We start from the raw sequence: 27,665 nt of genomic DNA on the forward strand, positions 1-27,665 counted from the left end.
ACTGTGTCCCCGCCGCTCTCCTCGCGCTCTTTCACTGTGTCCCCGCCGCTCTCCTCGCGCTCTTTCACTGTGTCCCCACCGCTCTCCTCGCGCTATTTCATCCTGTGTCCCCGCCGCTCTCCTCGCGCTCTTTTATTCTGTGATCCCACCGCTCTCCTCAAGCTCTTTTACTGTGTCCCCGCCACTCTCCTCGCGCTCTTTCACTGTGTCCCTGCCGCTCTCCTCGCGACTGTGGCCCCACCGCTCTCCTCGCGCTCTTTCACTGTGTCCCTGCCACTCTCCTCGAGTTCTTTCACTGTGTCCCTGCCGCTCTCCTCGCGTTCTTTCACTGTGTCCCCGCTGCTCGAGGAAAGCGGCACGAGGAGAGCGGCGGGGACACAGTGAAAGAGCGCGAGGAGAGCGGCGGGGACACAGTGAAAGAGCGTGAGGAGAGCGGCGGGGACACAGAATAAAAGAGCGCGAGGAGAGCGGTGGGGACACAGGATGATATAGCGCGAGGAGAGCGGCGGGGACATGGTGAAAGAGCGCGAGGAGAGAGGCGGGGACACAGGATCATAGAGCGCGAGGAGAGCGGCTGGGACACAGGATCAAAGAGCGCGAGGAGAGCGGCAGGGACACAGGATAAAATAGCCGCTCTCCTCGCGCTCTTTCACTGTGTCCCCGCCGCTCTCCTCGCGCTCTTTCACTGTGTCCCCGCCGCTCTCCTCACGCTCTTTCACTGTGTCCCCGCCGCTCTCCTCGCGCTTTTTCACTGTGTCCCCGCCGCTCTCCTCGCGCTCTTTCAATGTGTCCCCGCCACTCTCCTCACGCTATTTCATCCTGTGCCCCCGCCGCTCTCCTCGCGCTCTTTTATTCTGTGTCCCCACCGCTCTCCTCAGGCTCTTTCACTGTGTCCCCGCCGCTCTACTCGCGCTCTTTCACTGAGTCTCCGATGCTCTCCTCGCGCTCTTTTATCCTGTGTCCCTGCCGCTCTCCTCACGTTCTTTCACTGTGTCCCCACAGCTCTCCTCGCGCTCTTTGACTGTGTCCCCACCGCTCTCCTCGCGCTATTTTACCCTGTGTCCCCGCCGCTCTCCTCGCGCTCTTTCAGTGTCTCCGCCGCTCTCCTCGCGCTATTTTATCCTGTGTCCCTGCCGCTCTCCTCGCGCTCTTTCAGTGTCCCCGCCGCTCTCCTCGCACTCTTTCAGTGTCCCCGCCGCTCTCCTATTGCTATTTTATCCTGTGTCCCCGCCGCTCTCCTCGCGCTCTTTCAGTGTCTCCGCCGCTCTCCTCGCGCTATTTTATCCTGTGTCCCCGCTGCTCTCCTCGCGCTCTTTCAGTGTCTCCGCCGCTCTCCTCGCGCTATTTTATCCTGTGTCCCTGCCGCTCTCCTCGCGCTCTTTCAGTGTCTCCGCCGCTCTCCTCGCGCTATTTTATCCTGTGTCCCCGCTGCTCTCCTCGCGCTCTTTCAGTGTCTCCGCCGCTCTCCTCGCGCTATTTTATCCTGTGTCCCTGCCGCTCTCCTCGCGCTCTTTCAGTGTCTCCGCCGCTCTCCTCGCGCTCTTTCAGTGTCCCCGCCGCACTCCTCGCGCTATTTTATCCTGTGTCCCCGCCACTCTCCTCGCGCTCTTTCAGTGCCCCACCGCTCTCCTCGCTCTATTTCAATGTGTCCCCACCGCTCTCCTCACGCTCTTTCACTGTGTCCCCGCCGCTCTCCTCGCGCTCTTTCACTGTGTCCCCGCCGCTCTCCTCGCGCTCTTTCACTGTGTCCCCGCTACTCTCCTCGCGCTATTTCACTGTGTCCCCGCCGCTCTCCTCGCGTTCTTTCACTGTGTCCCCGACGCTCTCCTCGCGTTCTTTCACTATGTGCCCGCCGCTCTCATCGCGCTCTTTCACTGTGTCCCCGCAACTCTCCTCGCGCTATTTCACTGTGTCCCCGACGCTCTCCTCGCGTTCTTTCACTGTGTCCCCGCCGCTCTCCTCACGCTCTTTCACTGTGTCCCCGCCGCTCTCCTCGCGCTCTTTCACTGTGTCCCCGCCGCTCTCCTCGCGCTCTTTCACTGTGTCCCCGCCGCTCTCCTCGCGCTATTTCATCCTGTGTCCCCGCCGCTCTCCTCGCGCTCTTTTATTTTGTGTCCCCACCGCTCTCCTCACGTTCTTTCACTGTGTCCCCGCCGCTCTCCTCGCGCTCTTTCACTGTGTACCCGCCGCTCTGCTCGCGCTCTTTCACTGTGTCCCCGCAACTCTCCTCGCACTATTTCACTGTGTCCCCGACGCTCTCCTCGCGTTCTTTCACTGTGTCCCCGCCGCTCTCCTCACGCTCTTTCACTGTGTCCCCGCCGCTCTCCTCGCGCTCTTTCACTGTGTCCCCGCCGCTCTCCTCGCGCTCTTTCACTGTGTCCCCACCGCTCTCCTCGCGCTATTTCATCCTGTGTCCCCGCCGCTCTCCTCGCGCTCTTTTATTCTGTGATCCCACCGCTCTCCTCAAGCTCTTTTACTGTGTCCCCGCCACTCTCCTCGCGCTCTTTCACTGTGTCCCTGCCGCTCTCCTCGCGACTGTGGCCCCACCGCTCTCCTCGCGCTCTTTCACTGTGTCCCTGCCACTCTCCTCGAGTTCTTTCACTGTGTCCCTGCCGCTCTCCTCGCGTTCTTTCACTGTGTCCCCGCTGCTCGAGGAAAGCGGCACGAGGAGAGCGGCGGGGACACAGTGAAAGAGCGCGAGGAGAGCGGCGGGGACACAGTGAAAGAGCGTGAGGAGAGCGGCGGGGACACAGAATAAAAGAGCGCGAGGAGAGCGGTGGGGACACAGGATGATATAGCGCGAGGAGAGCGGCGGGGACATGGTGAAAGAGCGCGAGGAGAGAGGCGGGGACACAGGATCATAGAGCGCGAGGAGAGCGGCTGGGACACAGGATCAAAGAGCGCGAGGAGAGCGGCAGGGACACAGGATAAAATAGCCGCTCTCCTCGCGCTCTTTCACTGTGTCCCCGCCGCTCTCCTCGCGCTCTTTCACTGTGTCCCCGCCGCTCTCCTCACGCTCTTTCACTGTGTCCCCGCCGCTCTCCTCGCGCTTTTTCACTGTGTCCCCGCCGCTCTCCTCGCGCTCTTTCAATGTGTCCCCGCCACTCTCCTCACGCTATTTCATCCTGTGCCCCCGCCGCTCTCCTCGCGCTCTTTTATTCTGTGTCCCCACCGCTCTCCTCAGGCTCTTTCACTGTGTCCCCGCCGCTCTACTCGCGCTCTTTCACTGAGTCTCCGATGCTCTCCTCGCGCTCTTTTATCCTGTGTCCCTGCCGCTCTCCTCACGTTCTTTCACTGTGTCCCCACAGCTCTCCTCGCGCTCTTTGACTGTGTCCCCACCGCTCTCCTCGCGCTATTTTACCCTGTGTCCCCGCCGCTCTCCTCGCGCTCTTTCAGTGTCTCCGCCGCTCTCCTCGCGCTATTTTATCCTGTGTCCCTGCCGCTCTCCTCGCGCTCTTTCAGTGTCCCCGCCGCTCTCCTCGCACTCTTTCAGTGTCCCCGCCGCTCTCCTATTGCTATTTTATCCTGTGTCCCCGCCGCTCTCCTCGCGCTCTTTCAGTGTCTCCGCCGCTCTCCTCGCGCTATTTTATCCTGTGTCCCCGCTGCTCTCCTCGCGCTCTTTCAGTGTCTCCGCCGCTCTCCTCGCGCTATTTTATCCTGTGTCCCTGCCGCTCTCCTCGCGCTCTTTCAGTGTCTCCGCCGCTCTCCTCGCGCTATTTTATCCTGTGTCCCCGCTGCTCTCCTCGCGCTCTTTCAGTGTCTCCGCCGCTCTCCTCGCGCTATTTTATCCTGTGTCCCTGCCGCTCTCCTCGCGCTCTTTCAGTGTCTCCGCCGCTCTCCTCGCGCTCTTTCAGTGTCCCCGCCGCTCTCCTCGCGCTATTTTATCCTGTGTCCCCGCCACTCTCCTCGCGCTCTTTCAGTGCCCCACCGCTCTCCTCGCTCTATTTCAATGTGTCCCCACCGCTCTCCTCACGCTCTTTCACTGTGTCCCCGCCGCTCTCCTCGCGCTCTTTCACTGTGTCCCCGCCGCTCTCCTCGCGCTCTTTCACTGTGTCCCCGCTACTCTCCTCGCGCTATTTCACTGTGTCCCCGCCGCTCTCCTCGCGTTCTTTCACTGTGTCCCCGCCGCTCTCCTCGCGCTCTTTCACTGAGTCTCCGATGCTCTCCTCGCGCTCTTTTATCCTGTGTCCCTGCCGCTCTCCTTGCGCTCTTTCACTGTGTCCCCACAGCTCTCCTCGTGCCCTTTCACTGTGTCCCCACCGCTCTCCTCGCGCTATTTTACCCTGTGTCCCCGCCACTCTCCTCGCGCTCTTTCAGTATCCCCGCCGCTCTCCTCGCGCTATTTTATCCTGTGTCCCCGCCGCTCTCCTCGCACTCTTTCAATGTCTCCGCCGCTCTCCTCGCGCTATTTTATCATGTGTTCCCGCCGCTCTCCTCGCGCTCTTTCAGTGTCTCCGCCGCTCTCCTCGCGCTCTTTCAGTGTCCCCGCCGCTCTCCTCGCGCTATTTTATCCTGTGTCCCCGCCACTCTCCTCGCGCTCTTTCAGTGTCCCCGCCGCTCTCCTCGCTCTATTTCACTGTGTCCCCACCGCTCTCCTCACGCTCTTTCACTGTGTCCCCGCCGCTCTCCTCGCGCTCTTTCACTGTGTCCCCTCCGCTCTCCTCGCGCTCTTTCACTGTGTCCCCGCTACTCTCCTCGCGCTATTTCACTGTGTCCCCGCCGCTCTCCTCGCGTTCTTTCACTGTGTCCCCGCCGTTCTCCTCACGCTCTTTCACAGTGTCCCCGCCGCTCTCCTCGCGCTATTTCATCCTGTGTCCCCGCCGCTCTCCTCGCGCTCTTTTATTCTGTGTCCCCACCGCTCTCCTCAGGCTCTTTCACTGTGTCCCCGCCGCTCTACTCGCGCTCTTTCACTGTTTCCCTGCCGCTCTCCTCGCGCTCTTTCACTGAGTCTCCGATGCTCTCCTCGCGCTCTTTTATACTGTGTCCCTGCCGCTCTCCTTGCGCTCTTTCACTGTGTCCCCACAGCTCTCCTCGCGCTCTTTCACTGTGTCCCCACCGCTCTCCTCGCGCTATTTTACCCTGTGTCCCCGCCACTCTCCTCGCGCTCTTTCAGTGTCCCCGCCGCTCTCCTCGCGCTATTTTATCCTGTGTCACCGCCGCTCTCCTCGTACTCTTTCAATGTCTCCGCCGCTCTCCTCGCGCTATTTTATCATGTGTTCCCGCCGCTCTCCTCGCGCTCTTTCAGTGTCCCCGCCGCTCTCCTCGCGCTCTTTCAGTGTCCCCGCCACTCTCCTCGCGCTCTTTCAGTGTCCCCGCTGCTCTCCTCGCGCTATTTTATCCTGTGTCCCCGCCGCTCTCCTCGCGCTCTTTCAGTGTCTCCGCCGCTCTCCTCGCGCTATTTTATCCTGTGTCCCAGCCGCTCTCCTCGCGCTCTTTCAGTGTCTCCGCCGCTCTCCTCGCTCTATTTTACCCTGTGTCCCCGCCACTCTCCTCGCGCTCTTTCAGTGTCCCCGCCGCTCTCCTCGCGCTATTTTATCCTGTGTCCCCGCCGCTCTCCTCGCGTTCTTTCACTGTGTCCCCGCCGCTCTCCTCGCGCTCTTTCACTGTGTCCCCGCCGCTCTCCTCGCGCTCTTTCACTATGTCCCCGCCGCTCTCATCGCGCTCTTTCACTGTGTCCCCGCAACTCTCCTCGCGCTATTTCACTGTGTCCCCGACGCTCTCCTCGCGTTCTTTCACTGTGTCCCCGCCGCTCTCCTCAAGCTCTTTCACTGTGTCCCCGCCGCTCTCCTCGCGCTCTTTCACTGTGTCCCCGCCGCTCTCCTCGCGCTCTTTCACTGTGTCCCCGCCGCTCTCCTCGCGCTATTTCATCCTGTGTCCCCGCCGCTCTCCTCGCGCTCTTTTATTTTGTGTCCCCACCGCTCTCCTCACGTTCTTTCACTGTGTCCCCGCCGCTCTCCTCGCGCTCTTTCACTGTGTACCCGCCGCTCTGCTCGCGCTCTTTCACTGTGTCCCCGCAACGCTCCTCGCACTATTTCACTGTGTCCCCGACGCTCTCCTCGCGTTCTTTCACTGTGTCCCCGCCGCTCTCCTCACGCTCTTTCACTGTGTCCCCGCCGCTCTCCTCGCGCTCTTTCACTGTGTCCCCGCCGCTCTCCTCGCGCTCTTTCACTGTGTCCCCACCACTCTCCTCGCGCTATTTCATCCTGTGTCCCCGCCGCTCTCCTCGCGCTCTTTTATTCTGTGATCCCACCGCTCTCCTCAAGCTCTTTTACTGTGTCCCCGCCGCTCTACTCGCGCTCTTTCACTGTGTCCCCGCCACTCTCCTCGCGCTCTTTCACTGTGTCCCTGCCGCTCTCCTCGCGACTGTGGCCCCACCGCTCTCCTCGCGCTCTTTCACTGTGTCCCTGCCACTCACCTCGAGTTCTTTCACTGTGTCCCTGCCGCTCTCCTCGCGTTCTTTCACTGTGTCCCCGCTGCTCGAGGAAAGCGGCACGAGGAGAGCGGCGGGGACACAGTGAAAGAGCGCGAGGAGAGCGGCGGGGACACAGTGAAAGAGCGTGAGGAGAGCGGCGGGGACACAGAATAAAAGAGCGCGAGGAGAGCGGTGGGGACACAGGATGATATAGCGCGAGGAGAGCGGCGGGGACATGGTGAAAGAGCGCGAGGAGAGAGGCGGGGACACAGGATCATAGAGCGCGAGGAGAGCGGCTGGGACACAGGATCAAAGAGCGCGAGGAGAGCGGCAGGGACACAGGATAAAATAGCCGCTCTCCTCGCGCTCTTTCACTGTGTCCCCGCCGCTCTCCTCGCGCTCTTTCACTGTGTCCCCGCTGCTCTCCTCACGCTCTTTCACTGTGTCCCCGCCGCTCTCCTCGCGCTTTTTCACTGTGTCCCCGCCGCTCTCCTCGCGCTCTTTCAATGTGTCCCCGCCACTCTCCTCACGCTATTTCATCCTGTGCCCCCGCCGCTCTCCTCGCGCTCTTTTATTCTGTGTCCCCACCGCTCTCCTCAGGCTCTTTCACTGTGTCCCCGCCGCTCTACTCGCGCTCTTTCACTGAGTCTCCGATGCTCTCCTCGCGCTCTTTTATCCTGTGTCCCTGCCGCTCTCCTCACGTTCTTTCACTGTGTCCCCACAGCTCTCCTCGCGCTCTTTGACTGTGTCCCCACCGCTCTCCTCGCGCTATTTTACCCTGTGTCCCCGCCGCTCTCCTCGCGCTCTTTCAGTGTCTCCGCCGCTCTCCTCGCGCTATTTTATCCTGTGTCCCTGCCGCTCTCCTCGCGCTCTTTCAGTGTCCCCGCCGCTCTCCTCGCACTCTTTCAGTGTCCCCGCCGCTCTCCTATTGCTATTTTACCCTGTGTCCCCGCCGCTCTCCTCGCGCTCTTTCAGTGTCTCCGCCGCTCTCCTCGCGCTATTTTATCCTGTGTCCCTGCCGCTCTCCTCGCGCTCTTTCAGTGTCCCCGCCGCTCTCCTCGCACTCTTTCAGTGTCCCCGCCGCTCTCCTATTGCTATTTTATCCTGTGTCCCCGCCGCTCTCCTCGCGCTCTTTCAGTGTCTCCGCCGCTCTCCTCGCGCTATTTTATCCTGTGTCCCCGCTGCTCTCCTCGCGCTCTTTCAGTGTCTCCGCCGCTCTCCTCGCGCTATTTTATCCTGTGTCCCTGCCGCTCTCCTCGCGCTTTTTCAGTGTCTCCGCCGCTCTCCTCGCGCTCTTTCAGTGTCCCCGCCGCTCTCCTCGCGCTGTTTTATCCTGTGTCCCCGCCACTCTCCTCGCGCTCTTTCAGTGTCCCCACCGCTCTCCTCGCTCTATTTCAATGTGTACCCACCGCTCTTCTCACGCTCTTTCACTGTGTCCCCGCCGCTCTCCTCGCGCTCTTTCACTGTGTCCCCGCCGCTCTCCTCGCGCTCTTTCACTTTGTCCCCACTACTCTCCTCGCGCTATTTCACTGTGTCCCCGCCGCTCTCCTCGCGTTCTTTCACTGTGTCCCCGCCGCTCTCCTCGCGCTCTTTCACTGAGTCTCCGATGCTCTCCTCGCGCTCTTTTATCCTGTGTCCCTGCCGCTCTCCTTGCGCTCTTTCACTGTGTCCCCACAGCTCTCCTCGTGCCCTTTCACTGTGTCCCCACCGCTCTCCTCGCGCTATTTTACCCTGTGTCCCCGCCACTCTCCTCGCGCTCTTTCAGTATCCCCCGCCGCTCTCCGCGCGCTATTTTATCCTGTGTCCCCGCCGCTCTCCTCGCACTCTTTCAATGTCTCCGCCGCTCTCCTCGCGCTATTTTATCATGTGTTCCCGCCGCTATCCTCGCGCTCTTTCAGTGTCTCCGCCGCTCTCCTCGCGCTCTTTCACTGTGTCCCCGCCGCTCTCCTCGCGCTATTTTATCCTGTGTCCCCGCCACTCTCCTCGCGCTCTTTCAGTGTCCCCGCCGCTCTCCTCGCTCTATTTCACTGTGTCCCCACCGCTCTCCTCACGCTCTTTCACTATGTCCCCGCCGCTCTCCTCGCGCTCTTTCACTGTGTCCCCTCCGCTCTCCTCGCGCTCTTTCACTGTGTCCCCACTACTCTCCTCGCGCTATTTCACTGTGTCCCCGCCGCTCTCCTCGCGTTCTTTCACTGTGTCCCCGCCGTTCTCCTCACGCTCTTTCACAGTGTCCCCGCCGCTCTCCTCGCGCTATTTCATCCTGTGTCCCCGCCGCTCTCCTCGCGCTCTTTTATTCTGTGTCCCAACCGCTCTCCTCAGGCTCTTTCACTGTGTCCCCGCCGCTCTACTCGCGCTCTTTCACTGTTTCCCCGCCGCTCTCCTCGCGCTCTTTCACTGAGTCTCCGATGCTCTCCTCGCGCTCTTTTATACTGTGTCCCTGCCGCTCTCCTTGCGCTCTTTCACTGTGTCCCCACAGCTCTCCTCGTGCTCTTTGACTGTGTCCCCACCGCTCTCCTCGCGCTATTTTACCCTGTGTCCCCGCCACTCTCCTCGCGCTCTTTCAGTGTCCCCGCCGCTCTCCTCGCGCTATTTTACCCTGTGTCACCGCCGCTCTCCTCGTACTCTTTCAATGTCTCCGCCGCTCTCCTCGCGCTATTTTATCATGTGTTCCCGCCGCTCTCCTCGCGCTCTTTCAGTGTCCCCGCCGCTCTCCTCGCGCTCTTTCAGTGTCCCCGCCACTCTCCTCGCGCTCTTTCAGTGTCCCCGCTGCTCTCCTCGCGCTATTTTATCCTGTGTCCCCGCCGCTCTCCTCGCGCTCTTTCAGTGTCTCCGCCGCTCTCCTCGCGCTATTTTATCCTGTGTCCCAGCCGCTCTCCTCGCGCTCTTTCAGTGTCTCCGCCGCTCTCCTCGCTCTATTTTACCCTGTGTCCCCGCCACTCTCCTCGCGCTCTTTCAGTGTCCCCGCCGCTCTCCTCGCGCTATTTTATCCTGTGTCCCCGCCGCTCTCCTCGCGCTCTTTCACTGTGTCCCCGCCGCTCTCCTCGCGCTCTTTCACTGTGTCCCCGCCGCTCTCCTCGCGCTCTTTCACTATGTCCCCGCCGCTCTCATCGCGCTCTTTCACTGTGTCCCCGCAACTCTCCTCGCGCTATTTCACTGTGTCCCCGACGCTCTCCTCGCGTTCTTTCACTGTGTCCCCGCCGCTCTCCTCACGCTCTTTCACTGTGTCCCCGCCGCTCTCCTCGCGCTCTTTCACTGTGTCCCCGCCGCTCTCCTCGCGCTCTTTCACTGTGTCCCCGCCGCTCTCCTCGCGCTATTTCATCCTGTGTCCCCGCCGCTCTCCTCGCGCTCTTTTATTTTGTGTCCCCACCGCTCTCCTCACGTTCTTTCACTGTGTCCCCGCCGCTCTCCTCGCGCTCTTTCACTGTGTACCCGCCGCTCTGCTCGCGCTCTTTCACTGTGTCCCCGCAACTCTCCTCGCACTATTTCACTGTGTCCCCGACGCTCTCCTCGCGTTCTTTCACTGTGTCCCCGCCGCTCTCCTCACGCTCTTTCACTGTGTCCCCGCCGCTCTCCTCGCGCTCTTTCACTGTGTCCCCGCCGCTCTCCTCGCGCTCTTTCACTGTGTCCCCACCGCTCTCCTCGCGCTATTTCATCCTGTGTCCCCGCCGCTCTCCTCGCGCTCTTTTATTCTGTGTCCCCACCGCTCTCCTCAAGCTCTTTTACTGTGTCCCCGCCGCTCTACTCGCGCTCTTTCACTGTGTCCCCGCCACTCTCCTCGCGCTCTTTCACTGTGTCCCTGCCGCTCTCCTCGCGACTGTGGCCCCACCGCTCTCCTCGCGCTCTTTCACTGTGTCCCTGCCACTCTCCTCGAGTTCTTTCACTGTGTCCCTGCCGCTCTCCTCGCGTTCTTTCACTGTGTCCCCGCTGCTCGAGGAAAGCGGCACGAGGAGAGCGGCGGGGACACAGTGAAAGAGCGCGAGGAGAGCGGCGGGGACACAGTGAAAGAGCGCGAGGAGAGCGGCGGGGACACAGAATAAAAGAGCGCGAGGAGAGCGGTGGGGACACAGGATGATATAGCGCGAGGAGAGCGGCGGGGACATGGTGAAAGAGCGCGAGGAGAGAGGCGGGGACACAGGATCATAGAGCGCGAGGAGAGCGGCTGGGACACAGGATCAAAGAGCGCGAGGAGAGCGGCAGGGACACAGGATAAAATAGCCGCTCTCCTCGCGCTCTTTCACTGTGTCCCCGCCGCTCTCCTCGCGCTCTTTCACTGTGTCCTCGCCGCACTCCTCGCGCTATTTCACTGTGTCCCCGCCGCTCTTCTCGCGCTCTTTTATCCTGGGTCCCCGCCGCTCTCCTCGCGCTCTTTCACTGTGTCCTCGCCGCTCTCCTCGCGCTCTTTCACTGTGTCCCCACCGCTCTCCTCACGCTCTTTCACTGTGTCCCCGCTGCTCTCCTCGCGCTCTTTCACTGTATCCCTGCCACTCTCCTCACGCTCTTTCACTGTGTCCATGCCACTCTCCTTGCGCTCTTTCACTGTGTCCCAACCGCTCTCCTCGCGCTCTTTCACTGTATCCCCGCCGCTCTCCTTGCGCTCTTTCACTGAGTCTCCGCCACTCTCCCTGCGCTCTTTGACTGAGTCTCCACCGCTCTCCTCACGCTCTTTTATTCTGTGTCCCTGCCGCTCACCCCACGCTCTTTCACTGTGTCCCCGCCGCTCTCCTCGCGCTCTTTCACTGAGTCTCCGCCGCTCTCCTCGCGCTCTTTCACTATGTCCCCGCCGCTCACCTCGCGCTCTTTCACTGTGTCCCCGCCGCTCTACTCGCGCTCTTTCACTGTGTCCCCGCCGCTCTCCTCGCGCTCTTTCACTGTGTCCCCACCGCTCTCCTCGCGCTCTTTTATTCTGTGTACCCGCGCTCTCCTTGCGCTCTTTCACTGTGTCTCCACCGCTCTCCTCGCGCTCTTTCACTGTGTCCCCGCGGCTCTCCTCGCGCTCTTTCACTGTGTCCCTGCCACTCTCCTCGCGCTCTTTCACTGAGTCCTGCCGCTCTCCTCGCGACTGTGGCCCCACCGCTCTCCTCGCGCTCTTTCACTGTGTCCCTGCCACTCTCCTCGCGTTCTTTCACTGTGTCCCCGCCGCTCTCCTCACGCAATTTCACTGTGTCCCCGCCGCTCTCCTCGCGTTCTTTCACTGTGTCCCGCCGCTCTCCTCGCGCTATTTCACTGTGTCCCCGCTGCTCGAGGAGAGCGGCATGAGGAGAGCGGCGGAGACACAGTGAAAGAGCGCGAAGAGAGCGGCGGGGACACAGTGAAAGAGCGCGAGGAGTGCGGCGGGGACACAGAATAAAAGAGCGCGAGGAGAGCGGTGGGGACACATTGAAAGAGCACGAGGGGAGCGGCGGGGACACAGGATGAAATAGCGCGAGGAGAGCGGCGGGGACACGGTGAAAGAGCGCGAGGAGAGAGGCGGGGACACAGGATTATAGAGCGCGATGAGAGCGGCGGGGACACAGGATCAAAGAGCGCGAGGAGAGCGGCAGGGACACAGGATAAAATAGCCGCTCTCCTCGCGCTCTTTCACTGTGTCCCCGCCGCTCTCCTCGCGCTCTTTCACTGTGTCCCCGCTGCTCTCCTCGCGCTATTTCATCCTGTGTCCCCGCCGCTCTCCTCGCGCTCTTTTATTTTGTGTCACTGCCACTCTCCACACGCTCTTTCGCTGTGTCCCCGCCTCTCTCCTCGCGCTCTTTCACTGTGTCCCCGCCGCTCTCATCGCGCTCTTTCACTGTGTCCCCGCCGCTCTCCTCGCGCTATTTCACTGTGTCCCCGCCGCACTCCTCACGCTATTTCACTGTGTCCCCGCCGCTCTCCTCCCGTTCTTTCACTGTGTCCCCGCCGCTCTCCTCGCGCTATTTCACTGTGTCCCCGCCGCTCTCCTCGCGCTCTTTCACTGTGTCCCTGCCGCTCTCCTCGCGCTCATTCACTGTGTCCCCGCCGCTCTCCTCGCGCTATTTCACTGTATCCCCGCTGCTCTCCTCGCGCTATTTCACTGTGTCCCCGCCGATCTCCTCGCGTTCTTTCACTGTGTACCCGCCGCTCTCCTCACGCTCTTTCACTGTGTCCCCGCCGCTCTCATCGCGTCCTTTCACTGTGTCCCCGCCACTCTCCTCGCGCTCTTTCACTGTGTCCCCGCCGCTCTCCTCGCGCTATTTCACCCTGTGTCCCCACCGCTCTCCTCGCGCTATTTTATTCTGTGTCCCCACCGCTCTCCTCACGCTCTTTCACTGTGTCCCCGCTGTTTTCCTCGCGCTCTTTCACTGAGTCTCCGATGCTCTCCTTGTGCTCTTTCACTGTGTCCCCACCGCTCTCCTTGCGCTTTTTTATCCTGTGTCTCCGCCGCTCTCCTCGCGCTCTTTCACTGTGTCCCCGCCGCTCTCCTCACGCTCTTTCACTGTGTCCCCGCCGCTCTCCTCGCGCTATTTCATCCTGTGTCCCCGCCGCTCTCCTCGCTCTCTTTTATTCTGTGTCCCCCACCGCTCTCCTCACGCTCGTTCACTGTGTCCCCGCCGCTCTCCTCGCGCTCTTTCACTGTGTCCCCGCCGCTCTCCTCGCGCTCTTTTATCCTGTGTCCCTGCTGCTCTCCTTGCTCTCTTTTATCCTGTGTCCCTGCTGCTCTCCTCGCGTTCTTTCACTGTGTCCCTGCCACTCTCCTCACGCTCTTTCACTGTGTCCGTGCCACTCTCCTTGCGCTCTTTCACTGTGTCCCCGCCGCTCTCCTCGCGTTCTTTCACTGTGTCCCCGCCGCTCTCCTCGCGCTCTTTTATCCTGTGTCCCTGCTGCTCTCCTTGCTCTCTTTTATCCTGTGTCCCTGCTGCTCTCCTCGCGTTCTTTCACTGTGTCCGTGCCACTCTCCTCACGCTCTTTCACTGTGTCCGTGCCACTCTCCTTGCGCTCTTTCACTGTGTCCCCGCTGCTCTCCTCGCGTTCTTTCACTGTGTCCCTGCCACTCTCCTCACGCTCTTTCACTGTGTCCGTGCCACTCTCCTCACGCTCTTTCACTGTGTCCGTGCCACTCTCCTCGCGCTCTTTTATTGTGTCCGTGCCACTCTCCTCACGCTCTTTCACTGTGTCCGTGCCACTCTCCTCGCGTTCTTTCTCTGTGTCCGTGCCACTCTCCTCGCGCTCTTTCATTGTGTCCGTGCCACTCTCCTTGCGCTCTTTCACTGTGTCCGTGCCACTCTCCTCGCGCTCTTTTATTGTGTCCGTGCCACTCTCCTCACGCTCTTTCATTGTGTCCGTGCCACTCTCCTCGCGTTCTTTCTCTGTGTCCGTGCCACTCTCCTCGCGCTCTTTCACTGTGTCCCCGCCGCTCTCCTCGCGCTCTTTTATTCTGTGTCCCCGCCGCTCTCCTCGCGCTCTTTCACTATGTCCCCGCCGCTCTCCTTGCGCTCTTTCACCGGCAGTCACTCTGTCCTCACTCCGACCGGATTCAGCTGTAAACTCCCAACAGTAAGTTTAAAAAAAAAATAAGAAAATGGAGGAATCTCAGGGACGGAGTGTTGGCTTCTTCAATGTGGATCTTGGGTGTATGTTCCGTCAGGCGATTGACTTTCTGATCCATTCGACAGGCACAATCAGAAGAAACTGTACGAGTGAAGGATGGTCTGACCCATTACCAGCGGACCTGACCACTTGTGCCATCGATGCACCAAAACTTACGTCTGAGGTGAGTGTTATTTTCAGAATGAGAATGCCATCGAAGGCGACCCTTCTGTAACCTCCACCCTGTCCACAACACTGGAATGTCCTTAATGCAAATCATGAACAGGGTTCTTTGCAACTCGGTTCCATCCTCACCCTCGACAAAAATGAAGACACCGGAGAAGTCAAGAGAGGCAATGGAGCCTTCAACCTAGTCAGAGGAAGATGGCGGTGCAGTGGTACTCTCACTGATTCAATAGCCCAGAGGCCCAGGGTAATGCTCTGGGGACAAGGGTTCAAATCCCACCACGGCAACCGGTGGAATTTAAATTCAATTAATAAAATCTGGAATTTTAAAACTAGTCCTCCTTGAGGATGAAGACCGTGAGTCCAACTCCGAGCACTACATTTCCCGATATGAGTGAAGCCGATGGTATTTTACAACAATTAATGACGGCTGTTATGCTCATCATTACCGAGACTAGCTTTTCAATCCCAGATTATAGGGTGTTGAATTTAATTTCACCAGCTGACCTGGCGGGGTTTGAACCCACCTTGTCGGTGACACCGCCGGTACGCCAACCTCATCCGCTCTCACTGCTTGGCTCTTCGCTTGCGAAGAGATGGTGACTGGGGGGGTCTAGGGCCAACAAGGAGCGACCAAGGTGGCAGCACGGTGGCACAGTGGTTAGCACTGCTGCCTCACAGCACCAGAGTCCCGGGTTCGATTCCCGGCCTGGGTCACCGTCTGTGCGGAGTCTGCACGTTCTCCCCGTGTGTGCGTGGGTTTCCTCCGGGCGCTCCGGTTTCCTCCCACAGTCCAACAATGTGCAGGTTAGGTGGATCGGCCATGATAAATTGCCCCTTGGTGTCCAAAAGGTGAGGTGGGGTTACTGGGTTACGGGGATAGGGTGGAGATGTGGGTTTAAATGGGTTGCTCTTTACAAGGGCCGGTGCAGACTCGATGGGCTGAATGGCCTCCTTCTGCACTGTAAATGCTATGATCTTTGAGCTCCAAAGAACTGGGAGATGTCCCCAGTTCTTACACCAGGGTCTGTTGTGGACTAATTGATGGGGATTAACTGCGATGATTATTCAACAACGGCCATTATCATTGGGTCATATGACGAGACAGGATACTTGCTGGCGAATCAGATGTCCTTTGGTCTTTTTTCCCCTGGCAATTCGTTTGTCCTGATTTGAATATCAGCCCTGAAAACAAACAGCAATATTGATTGTTCTCTGACAGGCCACCCTCTGAAAGAATAAAACTCCTTTAATTGGCCTGGGAGCATAGAGAGGCACAACTTCAAAAGATTCTCAATGGGCATCTGTATCTTTACAAGGCTTTGTATTTGGCTGATGTTTTCAATGCTCTCACTGAAGGACCTGGCAATGATTCATCGTTTACACAATAAATTAATTTATCAAGTACCAGCGAAGGAAGAGCCGATATATTTCCAAGTCAGGGCGGTGTGTCTGGTTCGGAGGGGAACTTGCAGGGGGTGGGGTCCCCGTGCACCTGCTGCCCCTGTCCTTCAAGGTGGTAGAGGTCGCAGGTTTGGAAGGTGCTGTCGAAGGAGCCTTGCTGAGTTACTGCGATGTAGTATAGTGTAGATGTTCTATAGTGTAGATGGGCTTTAGAGTGGTTTCACAGGTCGGCGCAACATCGAGGGCCGAAGGGCCTGTACTGCGCTGTAATGTTCTATGTTCTATGTATTTTATAGATGGTGCACACGGCTGCTACTGTATGTTGTGGTGGTGGGGCTGTTTAGCACAGGGCTAAATCGCTGGCTTTGAAAGCAGGCCAAGGCAGGCCAGCAGCGCGGGTTCAATTCCCGTACCAGCCTCCCCGAACAGGCGCCGGAATGTGGCGACTCGGGGCTTTTCGCAGTAACTTCATTTGAAGCCTACTTGTGACAATAAGCGATTTTCATTTCATTTTCATGGAGCAAATGTTTATTATGGCGGATTGAATGCCAATCACGTGGGCTGCGTTTTCCTGGAAGATGTGCAGCTCCCTGAGTATTGTTGGAATTGAACTCATTCAGTCAAGTGGAGAGTATTTGGGATGTCTACCATTGATCGCCACAGCTATAGGGTCCCACATGGCCTTCACTAAGTTTGTCTGGAGGGGATTGAACATAGAACATAGAACAATACAGCGCAGTACAGGCCCTTCGGCCCACGATGTTGCACCGAAACAAAAGCCATCTAACCTACACTATACCATTATCATCCATATGTTTATCTAATAAACTTTTAAATGCCCTCAATGTTGGCGAGTTCACTACTGTAGCAGGTAGGGCATTCCACGGCCTCACTACTCTTTGCGTAAAGAACCTATCCCTGACCTCTGTCCTATATCGATTACCCCTCAGTTTAAGGCTATGTCCCCTCGTGCTAGCCATTTCCATCCGCGGGAGAAGGCTCTCACTGTCCACCCTATCTATCCCTCTGATCATTTTGTATGCCTCTATTAAGTCTCCTCTTAACCTTCTTCTCTCTAACGAAAACAACCTCAAGTCCATCAGCCTTTCCTCATAAGATTTTCCCTCCATACCAGGCAACATCCTGGTAAATCTCCTCTGCACCCGTTCCAAAGCCTCCACGTCCTTCCTATAATGCGGTGACCAGAACTGTACGCAATACTCCAAATGCGGCCGTACCAGAGTTCTGTACAGCTGCAACATGACCTCCTGACTCCGGAACTCAATCCCTCTACCAATAAAGGCCAACACTCCATAGGCCTTCTTCACCACCCTATCAACCTGGGTGGCAACTTTCAGGGATCTATGTACATGGACACCTAGATCCCTCTGCTCATCCACACTTTCAAGAACTTTACCATTAGCCAAATATTCCGCATTCCTGTTTTTCCTTCCAAAGTGAATCACCTCACACTTCTCTACATTAAACTCCATTTGCCACCTCTCAGTCCAGCACTGCAGCTTATCTATATCCCTCTGTAACCTGCTACTTCCTTCCACACTATCGACAACACCACCGACTTTAGTATCGTCTGCAAATTTACTCACCCACCCTTCTGCGCCTTCCTCTAGGTCATTGATAAAAATGACAAACAGCAACGGCCCCAGAACAGATCCTTGTGGTACTCCACTTGTGACAGAACTCCATTCTGAACATTTCCCATCAACCACCACCCTCTGTCTTCTTTCAGCTAGCCAATTTCTGATCCACATCTCTAAATCACCCTCAATCCCCAGCCTCCGTATTTTCTGCAATAGCCTACCGTGGGGAACCTTATCAAACGCTTTGCTGAAATCCATATACACCACATCAACTGCTCTACCCTCGTCTACCTGTTCAGTCACCTTCTCAAAGAACTCGATAAGGTTTGTGAGGCATGACCTACCCTTCACAAAGCCATGCTGACTATCCCTAATCATATTATTCCTATCTAGATGATTATAAATCTTGTCTCTTATAATCCCCTCCAAGACTTTACCCACTACAGACGTGAGGCTCACCGGTCTATAGTTGCCGGGGTTGTCTCTGCTCCCCTTTTTGAACAAAGGGACCACATTTGCTATCCTCCAGTCCTCTGGCACTATTCCTGTATCCAATGATGACATAAAAATCAAAGCCAATGGTCCAGCAATCTCTTCCCTGGCCTCCCAGAGAATCCTAGGATAAATCCCATCAGGTCCCGGGGACTTATCTATTTTCAGCCTGTCCAGAATTGCCAACACCTCTTCCCTACGTACCTCAATGCCATCTATTCTAATAGCCTGGGTCTCAGCATTCTCCTCCACAACATTATCTTTTTCCTGAGTGAATACTGACGAAAAATATTCATTTAGTATCTCGCCTATCTCTTCAGACTCTACACACAACTTCCCATCCCTGTCCTTGACTGGTCCTACTCTGTCCCTAGTCATTCGCTTATTCCTGACATACCTATAGAAAGCTTTTGGGTTTTCCTTGATCCTTCCTGCCAAATACTTCTCATGTCCCCTCCTTGCTCGTCTTAGCTCTCTCTTGGGATCCTGATTCCCTGTTGAGAGATCGCTGGCCTCCCCTGTGCCTCCTGCACCAAGGCCACCAGCCACATCAGAAAGCCTTCGGGCCCGCTCGCTGTTACGCTGTGCCAATCCCGTGTGTTTTCCTGACCAAAATCACCTGCCCCAATCACAATGCAGCTCCTCTTTAAGAGTTACAGCCTGTCCTGAACTTGTGTTGACGATTTTTAACTCATGCTAACCTCATGTAGAATTGACGAGGGGGAACCAGTAGATGTGGTTTGTTTGGCGCTTCAGAAGGCTTCGGTAAAGTCTCACATACGAGATTAGCGTGTAAAATTAAAGCACATGGGAATAGGGGTAGCGTAATTGAGAATTGGTTGGCAGACAGGAAACAAAGAGTCTTTTTCCAAATGGCAGGCAGTGACTGGTGGGGTGCCGCAGGGATCAGTGCTGAGGCCCCAGCTGTTCACATGATATATTAATGATTTAGATGAGGGAACTAAATGTAATGGGCGGGATTCTCCCGTACCCGGCGGGGCGGGGTTCCCGGCGGGACGGAGTGGCACGAACCACTCCGGCGTCGGGCCGCCCCCAAGGTGTGGAATCCTCCACTCCTTCAGGGGCTAGGCCCGCCCCAGAGTGGTTGGCGCCCCGCCGGCCTGAGGGATAGGGGCTTGGCGCCACGAAACCGGCGCCAAAGGCCCTCCGCCGGCCGGCGTGAGTCGGCGCATGCGCGGAAGGGTTCGTCTCCACATCGGCCATCGCGGAGGACCCCACATTGGCCGATGCGGAGGAATAGAGTGCCCCCACGGCACAGGCCCGCCCGCGGATCAGTGGGCCCCGACCGCGGGCCAGGCCACCGTGGGGGTACCTCCCGGGGGCGGACCCCCCCCGCGATCCCCCAGGAACCCCGGAGCCTGCCCCTGCCGTCAGGTCCCGCCAGTAAGGGACCTACTCCAATTTACACTGGTGGGACCGGCTCCAGGTGGGCGGGGCTTCGGCCCATCGCGGGCCGGAGAATTCGGGGGGCCCCGGCACCCATTGAGTCGCACCGGACCCCGCCATTCTCCAAGGCGGGTGGCGTGACTCACGCCGGGCCGTTTTTTGGGGGAGGCGGGAGAATTGGGAGGACGGCGGGGGCGGGATTCACGCTGATCCCCGGCGATTCTCCCACCTGGTGGGGGGCCGGAGAATCCCGCCCAATATCTCCAGATTTGCAGATGACACCAAGTTGGGTGGGAGGGTGAGCTGTGAGGAGGATGCAGAGATCCTTCAGTGTGATTTGGACAAGTTGAGTGAGTGGGCAAATGAATGACAGATGCAGTATAATTTGGATAAATGCGAAGTTTCCACTTTGGTAACAAAAATGGGAAAGCAGAGTATTATCTGAATGGCAATACATTAGGAGAGGGGAATGTGCAACGAGACCTGGGTGTCCTCGAGCACCAGTCACTGAAGGTAAGCATGCAGGTGCAGCAGGCGGTAAAGAAGGCAAATGGTACGTTGGCCTTCATTGTGAGTGGATTCGAGTATAGGAGCAGGGATGTGTTGCTGCAATTATACAGGGCCTTGGTGAGGCCACACCTGGAATATTGTGTGCAGTTTTCGTCTCCTTATCTGAGGAAGGATGTTCTTGCTCTAGAGGGAGTGCAGCGAAGGTTTACAGGACTGGTTCTTGGAATGCCAGGACAGACGTGTGAGGAGAGATTGAATCAGTTATGATTATATTCATTGGAGTTCAGAAGAATGAGGGGGATCTCATAGAAACATATAAAATTCGAACAGGTTTAGACAGGGTAGATGCAGGAAGGATGTTCCCCATGGTGGGTGTGTCCAGAACCTGAGGTAACAGCCTGAGGATACGGGGTAGAATGTACAGTGCAGAAGGAGGCCATTCAGCTCATCGAGTCTCCACCGGCCCTTGGAGAGAGCACCCTACCCAAGCCCACACCTCCACCCTATAGCCAATCCACCAAACCTGCACATCTTTGGATTGTGGGAGGAAACCGGAGCGCCCGGAGGAAACCCACGCAGACACGGGGAGAACGTGCAGATTCCGCACAGAGAGTGACCCATCCGGGAATCAAACCTGGGACTCTGGAACTGTGAAGCAACAGTGCTACAGGGTCGATTCCCGGCTTGGGTCACTGTATGTGTGGAGTCTGCACGGTCTCCCCGTGTCTGCGTGGGTTTCCTCCGGGTGCTCCGGTTTCCTCCCACAGTCCAAAGATGTGCAGGTTGGGTGGATTGGCCACGCTAAATTGACCTTTGTGTCCAAATATCTGGGTGGGGTTACTGGGCTACGGGGATAGGGTGGAGGTGTGGGCTTGGGTAAGGTGCTCTTTCCAAGGGCCGGTGCAGACTCGATGGGCCGAATGGCCTCCTTCTGAAATGTAAATCGTATGATTACAGAGATAGTGAGGGTTTTAGGAGGTTACAGAGATAGTGAGGGATGGAGGAAATTACAGAGATAGTGAGGGTTGTAGGAGACTACAGAGATAGTGAGGGTTGTTGGGGATTATAGTGATAGCGAGGGTTGTAGAGGATTACAGAGATAGTGAGGGTTGTAGGGGATTACAGAGATAGTGAGGGTTGTAGAGGATTACAGAGATAGTGAGGGTTGTAGGGGATTACAGAGATAGTGAGGGTTATATGAGATTACTGAGATAGTGAGGGTTGTAGGACATTACAGAGATAGGGAGGTTTGTTGGGATTACAGAGATAGTGAGGGCTGTTGCGGATTACAGAGATAGGGAGGGTTGTAGGAGATTACAGAGATAGTGAGGATTGTAGGAGATTACAGAGATAGTGAGGGTTGTAGGAGATTACAGAGATAGTGAGGGTTGTAGGGGATTACAGAGATAATGAGGTTTGTAGGAGATTACAGAGTTAGTGAGGGTTGTAGGGGATTACAGAGATAGTGAGGGGTGTAGGAGATTACAGAGATAGTGAGGGTTGTAGGGGATTACAGAGATAGTGAGGGTTGTAGAAGATAACAGAGATAGTGAGGGTTGTTGGGGATTACAGAGATAGTGAGGGTTGTAGTGGATTACAGAGATAGTGAGGGGTGTAGGAGATTACAGAGATAGTGAGGGTTGTAGGGGATTACAGAGATAGTGAGGGTTGTAGGGGATTACAGAGATAGTGAGGGTTCTAGGGGATTACAGAGATAGTGAGGGCTGTAGGAGATTACAGAGATAGTGAGGGTTGTTGGGGATTACAGAGATAGTGAGGGTTGTAGGAGATTACAGAGATAGGGAGGTTTGTTGGGGATTCCAGCGATAGTGAGGGTTGTTGGGGATTACAGAGATAGGGAGGGTTGTTGGGGATTACAGAGATAGGGAGGATTGTTGGGGATTACAGAGATAGTGAGGGTTGTTGGGGATTACAGAGATAGTGAGGGTTGTTGGGGATTACAGAGATAGGGAGGATTGTTGGGGATTACAGAGATAGTGAGGGTTGTAGGGGATTACAGAGATAGTGAGGGGTGTAGGGGATTACAGAGATTGTGAGGGTTGTAGGGGATTACAGAGATAGTGAGGGTTGTAGGAGATTACAGAGATAGTGAGGGTTGTATGAGATTACAGAGATAGTGAGGGTTGTTGGGGATTACAGAGATAGTGAGGGTTGTTGGGGATTACAGAGATAGGGAGGATTGTTGGGGATTACAGAGATAGTGAGGGTTGTAGGGGATTACAGAGATAGTGAGGGTTGTAGGAGATTACAGAGATAGTGAGGGTTGTAGGGGATTACAAAGATAGTGAGGGTTGTAGGAGATTACAGAGATAGTGGGGGTTGTAGGGGATTACAGAGATAGTGAGGGTGGTATGAGATTACTGAGATAGTGAGGGTTGTAGGACATTACAGAAATAGGGATGTTTGTTGGGGATTACAGAGATAGTGAGGGTTGTTGGGGATTACAGAGATAGGGAGGGTTGTAGGTGATTGCAGAGATAGTGAGGGTTGTTGGAGATTACAGAGATAGTGAGGGTTGTAGGAGATTATAGAGATAGTGAGGGTTGTAGAGGATTACAGAGATAGTGAGGATTGTAGGGGATACCAGAGATAGTGAGGGTTGTAGGGGATTACAGAGATAGTGAGGGTTGTAGGGGATTACAGAGATAGTGAGGGTTGTAGGGGATTACAGAGATAGTGAGGGTTGTTGGAGATTACAGAGATAGCGAGTGTTGTAGGAGATTACAGAGATAGTGAGGGCTGTAGGGTATTACAGAGATAGTGAGGGTTGTAGGGGATTACAGAGATAGTGAGGGTTGTAGGGGATTACAGAGATAGTGAGGGTTGTAGGGGATTACAGAGATAATGAGGTTTGTAGGAGATTACAGAGTTAGTGAGGGTTGTAGGGGATTACAGAGATAGTGAGGGGTGTAGGAGATTACAGAGATAGTGAGGGTTGTAGGGGATTACAGAGATAGTGAGGGTTGTAGAAGATAACAGAGATAGTGAGGGTTGTTGGGGATTACAGAGATAGTGAGGGTTGTAGTGGATTACAGAGATAGTGAGGGGTGTAGGAGATTACAGAGATAGTGAGGGTTGTAGGGGATTACAGAGATAGTGAGGGTTGTAGGGGATTACAGAGATAGTGAGGGTTCTAGGGGATTACAGAGATAGTGAGGGCTGTAGGAGATTACAGAGATAGTGAGGGTTGTTGGGGATTACAGAGATAGTGAGGGTTGTAGGAGATTACAGAGATAGGGAGGTTTGTTGGGGATTCCAGAGATAGTGAGGGTTGTTGGGGATTACAGAGATAGGGAGGGTTGTTGGGGATTACAGAGATAGGGAGGATTGTTGGGGATTACAGAGATAGTGAGGGTTGTTGGGGATTACAGAGATAGTGAGGGTTGTTGGGGATTACAGAGATAGGGAGGATTGTTGGGGATTACAGAGATAGTGAGGGTTGTAGGGGATTACAGAGATAGTGAGGGGTGTAGGGGATTACAGAGATTGTGAGGGTTGTAGGGGATTACAGAGATAGTGAGGGTTGTAGGAGATTACAGAGATAGTGAGGGTTGTAGGAGATTACAGAGATAGTGAGGGTTGTATGAGATTACAGAGATAGTGAGGGTTGTTGGGGATTACAGAGATAGTGAGGGTTGTTGGGGATTACAGAGATAGGGAGGATTGTTGGGGATTACAGAGATAGTGAGGGTTGTTGGGGATTACAGAGATAGTGAGGGTTGTAGGAGATTACAGAGATAGTGAGGGTTGTAGGGGATTACAAAGATAGTGAGGGTTGTAGGAGATTACAGAGATAGTGGGGGTTGTAGGGGATTACAGAGATAGTGAGGGTGGTATGAGATTACTGAGATAGTGAGGGTTGTAGGACATTACAGAAATAGGGATGTTTGTTGGGGATTACAGAGATAGTGAGGGTTGTTGGGGATTACAGAGATAGGGAGGGTTGTAGGTGATTGCAGAGATAGTGAGGGTTGTTGGAGATTACAGAGATAGTGAGGGTTGTAGAGGATTACAGAGATAGTGAGGATTGTAGGGGATACCAGAGATAGTGAGGGTTGTAGGGGATTACAGAGATAGTGAGGGTTGTAGGGGATTACAGAGATAGTGAGGGTTGTAGGGGATTACAGAGATAGTGAGGGTTGTTGGAGATTACAGAGATAGCGAGTGTTGTAGGAGATTACAGAGATAGTGAGGGTTGTAGGGGATTACAGAGATAGTGAGGGTTGTAGGGGATTACAGAGATAGTGAGGGTTGTAGGGGATTACAGAGATAGTGAGGGTTTTAGGGGATTACAGAGATAGTGAGGGTTGTAGGGGATTACAGAGATAGTGAGGGGTGTAGGAGATTACAGGGATAGTGAGGGTTGTAGGAGATTACAGAGATAGTGAGGGTTGTAGGGAATTACAGAGATAGGGAGGGTTGTAGGAGATTACAGAGATAGTGAGGGTTGTAGAGGATTACAGAGATAGTGAGGGGTGTAGGAGATTACAGAGATAGTGAGGGTTGTAGGAGATTACAGAGATAGTGAGGATTGTAGGGGATTACAGAGATAGTAAGGGTTGTAGGGGATTACAGAGATAGGGAAGGTAGATCATTTGGGACTGAGATGAGGGGCAGAATTCTCCCCCAACAGCGCCAATCAGACGGGCATCGCTACCGGCCCAAAGGTGCGGAATGCTCCGCATCTTTGGGGGCCGAGCCCCAACATTGAGGGGCTAGGCCGGCGCCGGAGGGATTTCCGCCCCGCCAGCTGGCGGAAATGGCGTTTGGTGCCCCGCCAGCTGGCGCGGAAATGTGGCGCATGCGCGGGAGTGTCAGCGGCCGCTGTCAGTTTCCCGCGCATGCGCAGTGGGGGGAGTCTCTTCCGCCTCCGCCATTGTGGAGGCCGTGGCGGAGGCGGAAGGGAAAGAGTGCCCCCACGGCACAGGCCCGCCCGCGGATCGGTGGGCCCCGATCGCGGGCCAGGCCACCGTGGGGGCACCCCCCGGGTTCAGATCGCCCCGCGCCCCCCCCAGGACCCCGGAGCCCGACCACGCCGCCTGGTCCCGCCGGCAAATACCAGCTTTGATTTACGCCGGTGGGACAGGCAATTTCTGAGCGGGACTTCGGCCCATCCGGGCCGGAGAATTGAGCGGGGGGGGGTCCCGCCAAACGGCGCGGCCCGATTCCCGCCCCCGCCCAATCTCCGGTACCGGAGACTTTGGCGGGGGCGGGATTCACGGCGGCCAACGGCCATTCTCCGATCCGGCGGGGGGTCGGAGAATGACGCTCGAGGAGTAATTTCTTCACCGAGAGAATGGTCGGCCTGTGGAATTCGCTACCACAGAAAACAATTGAGGCAAAATCAATGTGTGTTTTCAGGAAGCAGTTAGATATAGCACTTGGGGTGAAGTAGATTAAAGGATATGGGGTAAAGCGGGATTAGCTATTGAGTTTGACGATGAGCCACGATCATAATAAATGGGAGAGCAGGCTTGAATGGCCAAATGCCCTCCAACCTGCTCCCATTATCTGTGTTTCTCACAAGTTAGCGCCACTTTGCAGTGATGTAACAACCCACCGAGCGATGGTTGCACACTGTACGTGTAGTTTGCGTGCTGCCTGCCTCAGAAACAGTGGGCACGGGTTAATCAGGCGTGATGATTACTATGCCCATTATGGGAGGTTACCCAACTTTGAAGTGATCCAATTAGTTCCACTCACCTGGCTAGTTCCCTAAACTGTGCCAAATATCCCCATTTTAATTATTCAACTCAATTCCTTTTCAAAGTTATTCCTGAGTCTGCCTCCCCCACCCTTTCACACAGTGAGGTGCACATCATCACACCATATTGGCATATTTTATTAATCACCATGGATCTACAGCCAAATGTCACGATAAATCTCTGATTAATGACCCATAGACCCTTAGAAGTCCTGCAGTGCTGAAGGAGGCCATTCAGCCCATCATGTTGGCACCGACCCTCTGAAAGAGGGGTGGGCACGGGAGCAATAGGTCAGAAGGTGAGAGCATTGAGGGAGAACTAGGGAATAGGGACAGTGTGGCTCTGAGGCAGCGCAGACGGGGAGAAGTTGCTGAACACAGCGGGTCTGGTGGCCTGAAGTGCATATGTTTTAATGCAAGGAGCATTACGGGTAAGGCAGATGAACTTAGAGCTTGGATTACTACTTGGAACTATGATGTTGTTGCCATTACAGAGACCTGGTTGAGGGAAGGGCAGGATTGGCAGCTAAACGTTCCAGGATTTAGATGTTTCAGGCGGGATAGAGGGGGATGTAAAAGGGGAGGCGGAGTTGCGCTACTTGTTCAGGAGAGTATCACAGCTATACAGCGAGAGGACACCTCAGAGGGCAGTGAGGCTATATGGGTAGAGATCAGGAATAAGAAGGGTGCAGTCACAATGTTGGGGGTATACTACAGGCCTCCCAACAGCCAGCGGGAGATAGAGGAGCAGATAGGTAGACAGATTTTGGAAAAGAGTAAAAACAACAGGGTTGTGGTGATGGGAGACTTCAACTTCCCCAATATTGACTGGGACTCACTTAGTGCCAGGGGCTTAGACGGGGCAGAGTTTGTAAGGAGCATCCAGGAGGGCTTCTTAAAACAATATGTAAACAGTCCAACTAGGGAAGGGGCGGTACTGGACCTGGTATTGGGGAATGAGCCCGGCCAGGTGGTAGATGTTTCAGTAGGGGAGCATTTCGGTAACAGTGACCACAATTCAGTAAGTTTTAAAGTACTGGTGGACAAGGATAAGAGTGGTCCGAGGATGAATGTGCTAAATTGGGGGAAGGCTAATTATAACAATATTAGGCGGGAACTGAAGAACATAGATTGGGGGCGGATGTTTGAGGGCAAATCAACATCTGACATGTGGGAGGCTTTCAAGTGTCAGTTGAAAGGAATACAGGACAGGCATGTTCCTGTGAGGAAGAAAGATAAATACGGCAATTTTCGGGAACCTTGGATGACGAGTGATATTGTAGGCCTCGTCAAAAAGAAAAAGGAGGCATTTGTCAGGGCTAAAAGGCTGGGAACAGACGAAGCCTGCGTGGAATATAAGGAAAGTAGGAAGGAACTTAAGCAAGGAGTCAGGAGGGCTAGAAGGGGTCATGAAAAGTCATTGGCAAATAGGGTTAAGGAAAATCCCAAGGCTTTTTACACTTACATAAAAAGCAAGAGGGTAGCCAGGGAAAGGGTTGGCCCACTGAAGGATAGGCAAGGGAATCTATGTGTGGAGCCAGAGGAAATGGGCGAGGTACTAAATGAATACTTTGCATCAGTATTCACCAAAGAGAAGGAATTGGTAGATGTTGAGTCTGGAGAAGGGGGTGTAGATAGCCTGGGTCACATTGTGATCCAAAAAGACGAGGTGTTGGGTGTCTTAAAAAATATTAAGGTAGATAAGTCCCCAGGGCCGGATGGGATCTACCCCAGAATACTGAAGGAGGCTGGAGAGGAAATTGCTGAGGCCTTGACAGAAATCTTTGGATCCTCGCTGTCTTCAGGGGATGTCCCGGAGGACTGGAGAATAGCCAATGTTGTTCCTCTGTTTAAGAAGGGTGGCAGGGATAATCCCGGGAACTACAGGCCGGTGAGCCTTACTTCAGTGGTAGGGAAATTACTGGAGAGAATTCTTCGAGACAGGATCTACTCCCATTTGGAAGCAAATGGACGTATTAGTGAGAGGCAGCACGGTTTTGTGAAGGGGAGGTCGTGTCTCACTAACTTGATAGAGTTTTTCGAGGAGGTCACTAAGATGATTGATGCAGGTAGGGCAGTAGATGTTGTCTATATGGACTTCAGTAAGGCCTTTGACAAGGTCCCTCATGGTAGACTGGTACAAAAGGTGAAGTCACACGGGATCAGGGGTGAACTGGCAAGGTGGATACAGAACTGGCTAGGCCATAGAAGGCAGAGGGTAGCAATGGAGGGATGCTTTTCTAATTGGAGGGCTGTGACCAGTGGTGTTCCACAGGGATCAGTGCTGGGACCTTTGCTCTTTGTAGTATATATAAATGATTTGGAGGAAAATGTAACTGGTCTGATTAGTAAGTTTGCAGACGACACAAAGGTTGGTGGAATTGCGGAT

The 27,665-nt window shown here is 55.5% G+C and overlaps 1 protein-coding gene across 1 annotated transcript in view; it reads left to right on the plus strand.

The window, feature by feature from the left end:
* ghrhrl (growth hormone releasing hormone receptor, like) overlaps window positions 1-27,665 on the plus strand; it is a 133,751-nt gene that overhangs the window by 27,603 nt on the left and 78,483 nt on the right. Inside the window, exon 4 of the mRNA XM_072508078.1 lies at window positions 14,038-14,135. Within this exon, the coding sequence (XP_072364179.1) occupies window positions 14,038-14,135 (98 nt within the window). The remainder of the gene's footprint in view (window positions 1-14,037; window positions 14,136-27,665) is intronic.

Source organism: Scyliorhinus torazame, chromosome 6, assembly GCF_047496885.1.
Source record: "Scyliorhinus torazame isolate Kashiwa2021f chromosome 6, sScyTor2.1, whole genome shotgun sequence".
In the NCBI taxonomy this organism is placed as follows: Eukaryota; Metazoa; Chordata; class Chondrichthyes; order Carcharhiniformes; family Scyliorhinidae; genus Scyliorhinus; species Scyliorhinus torazame.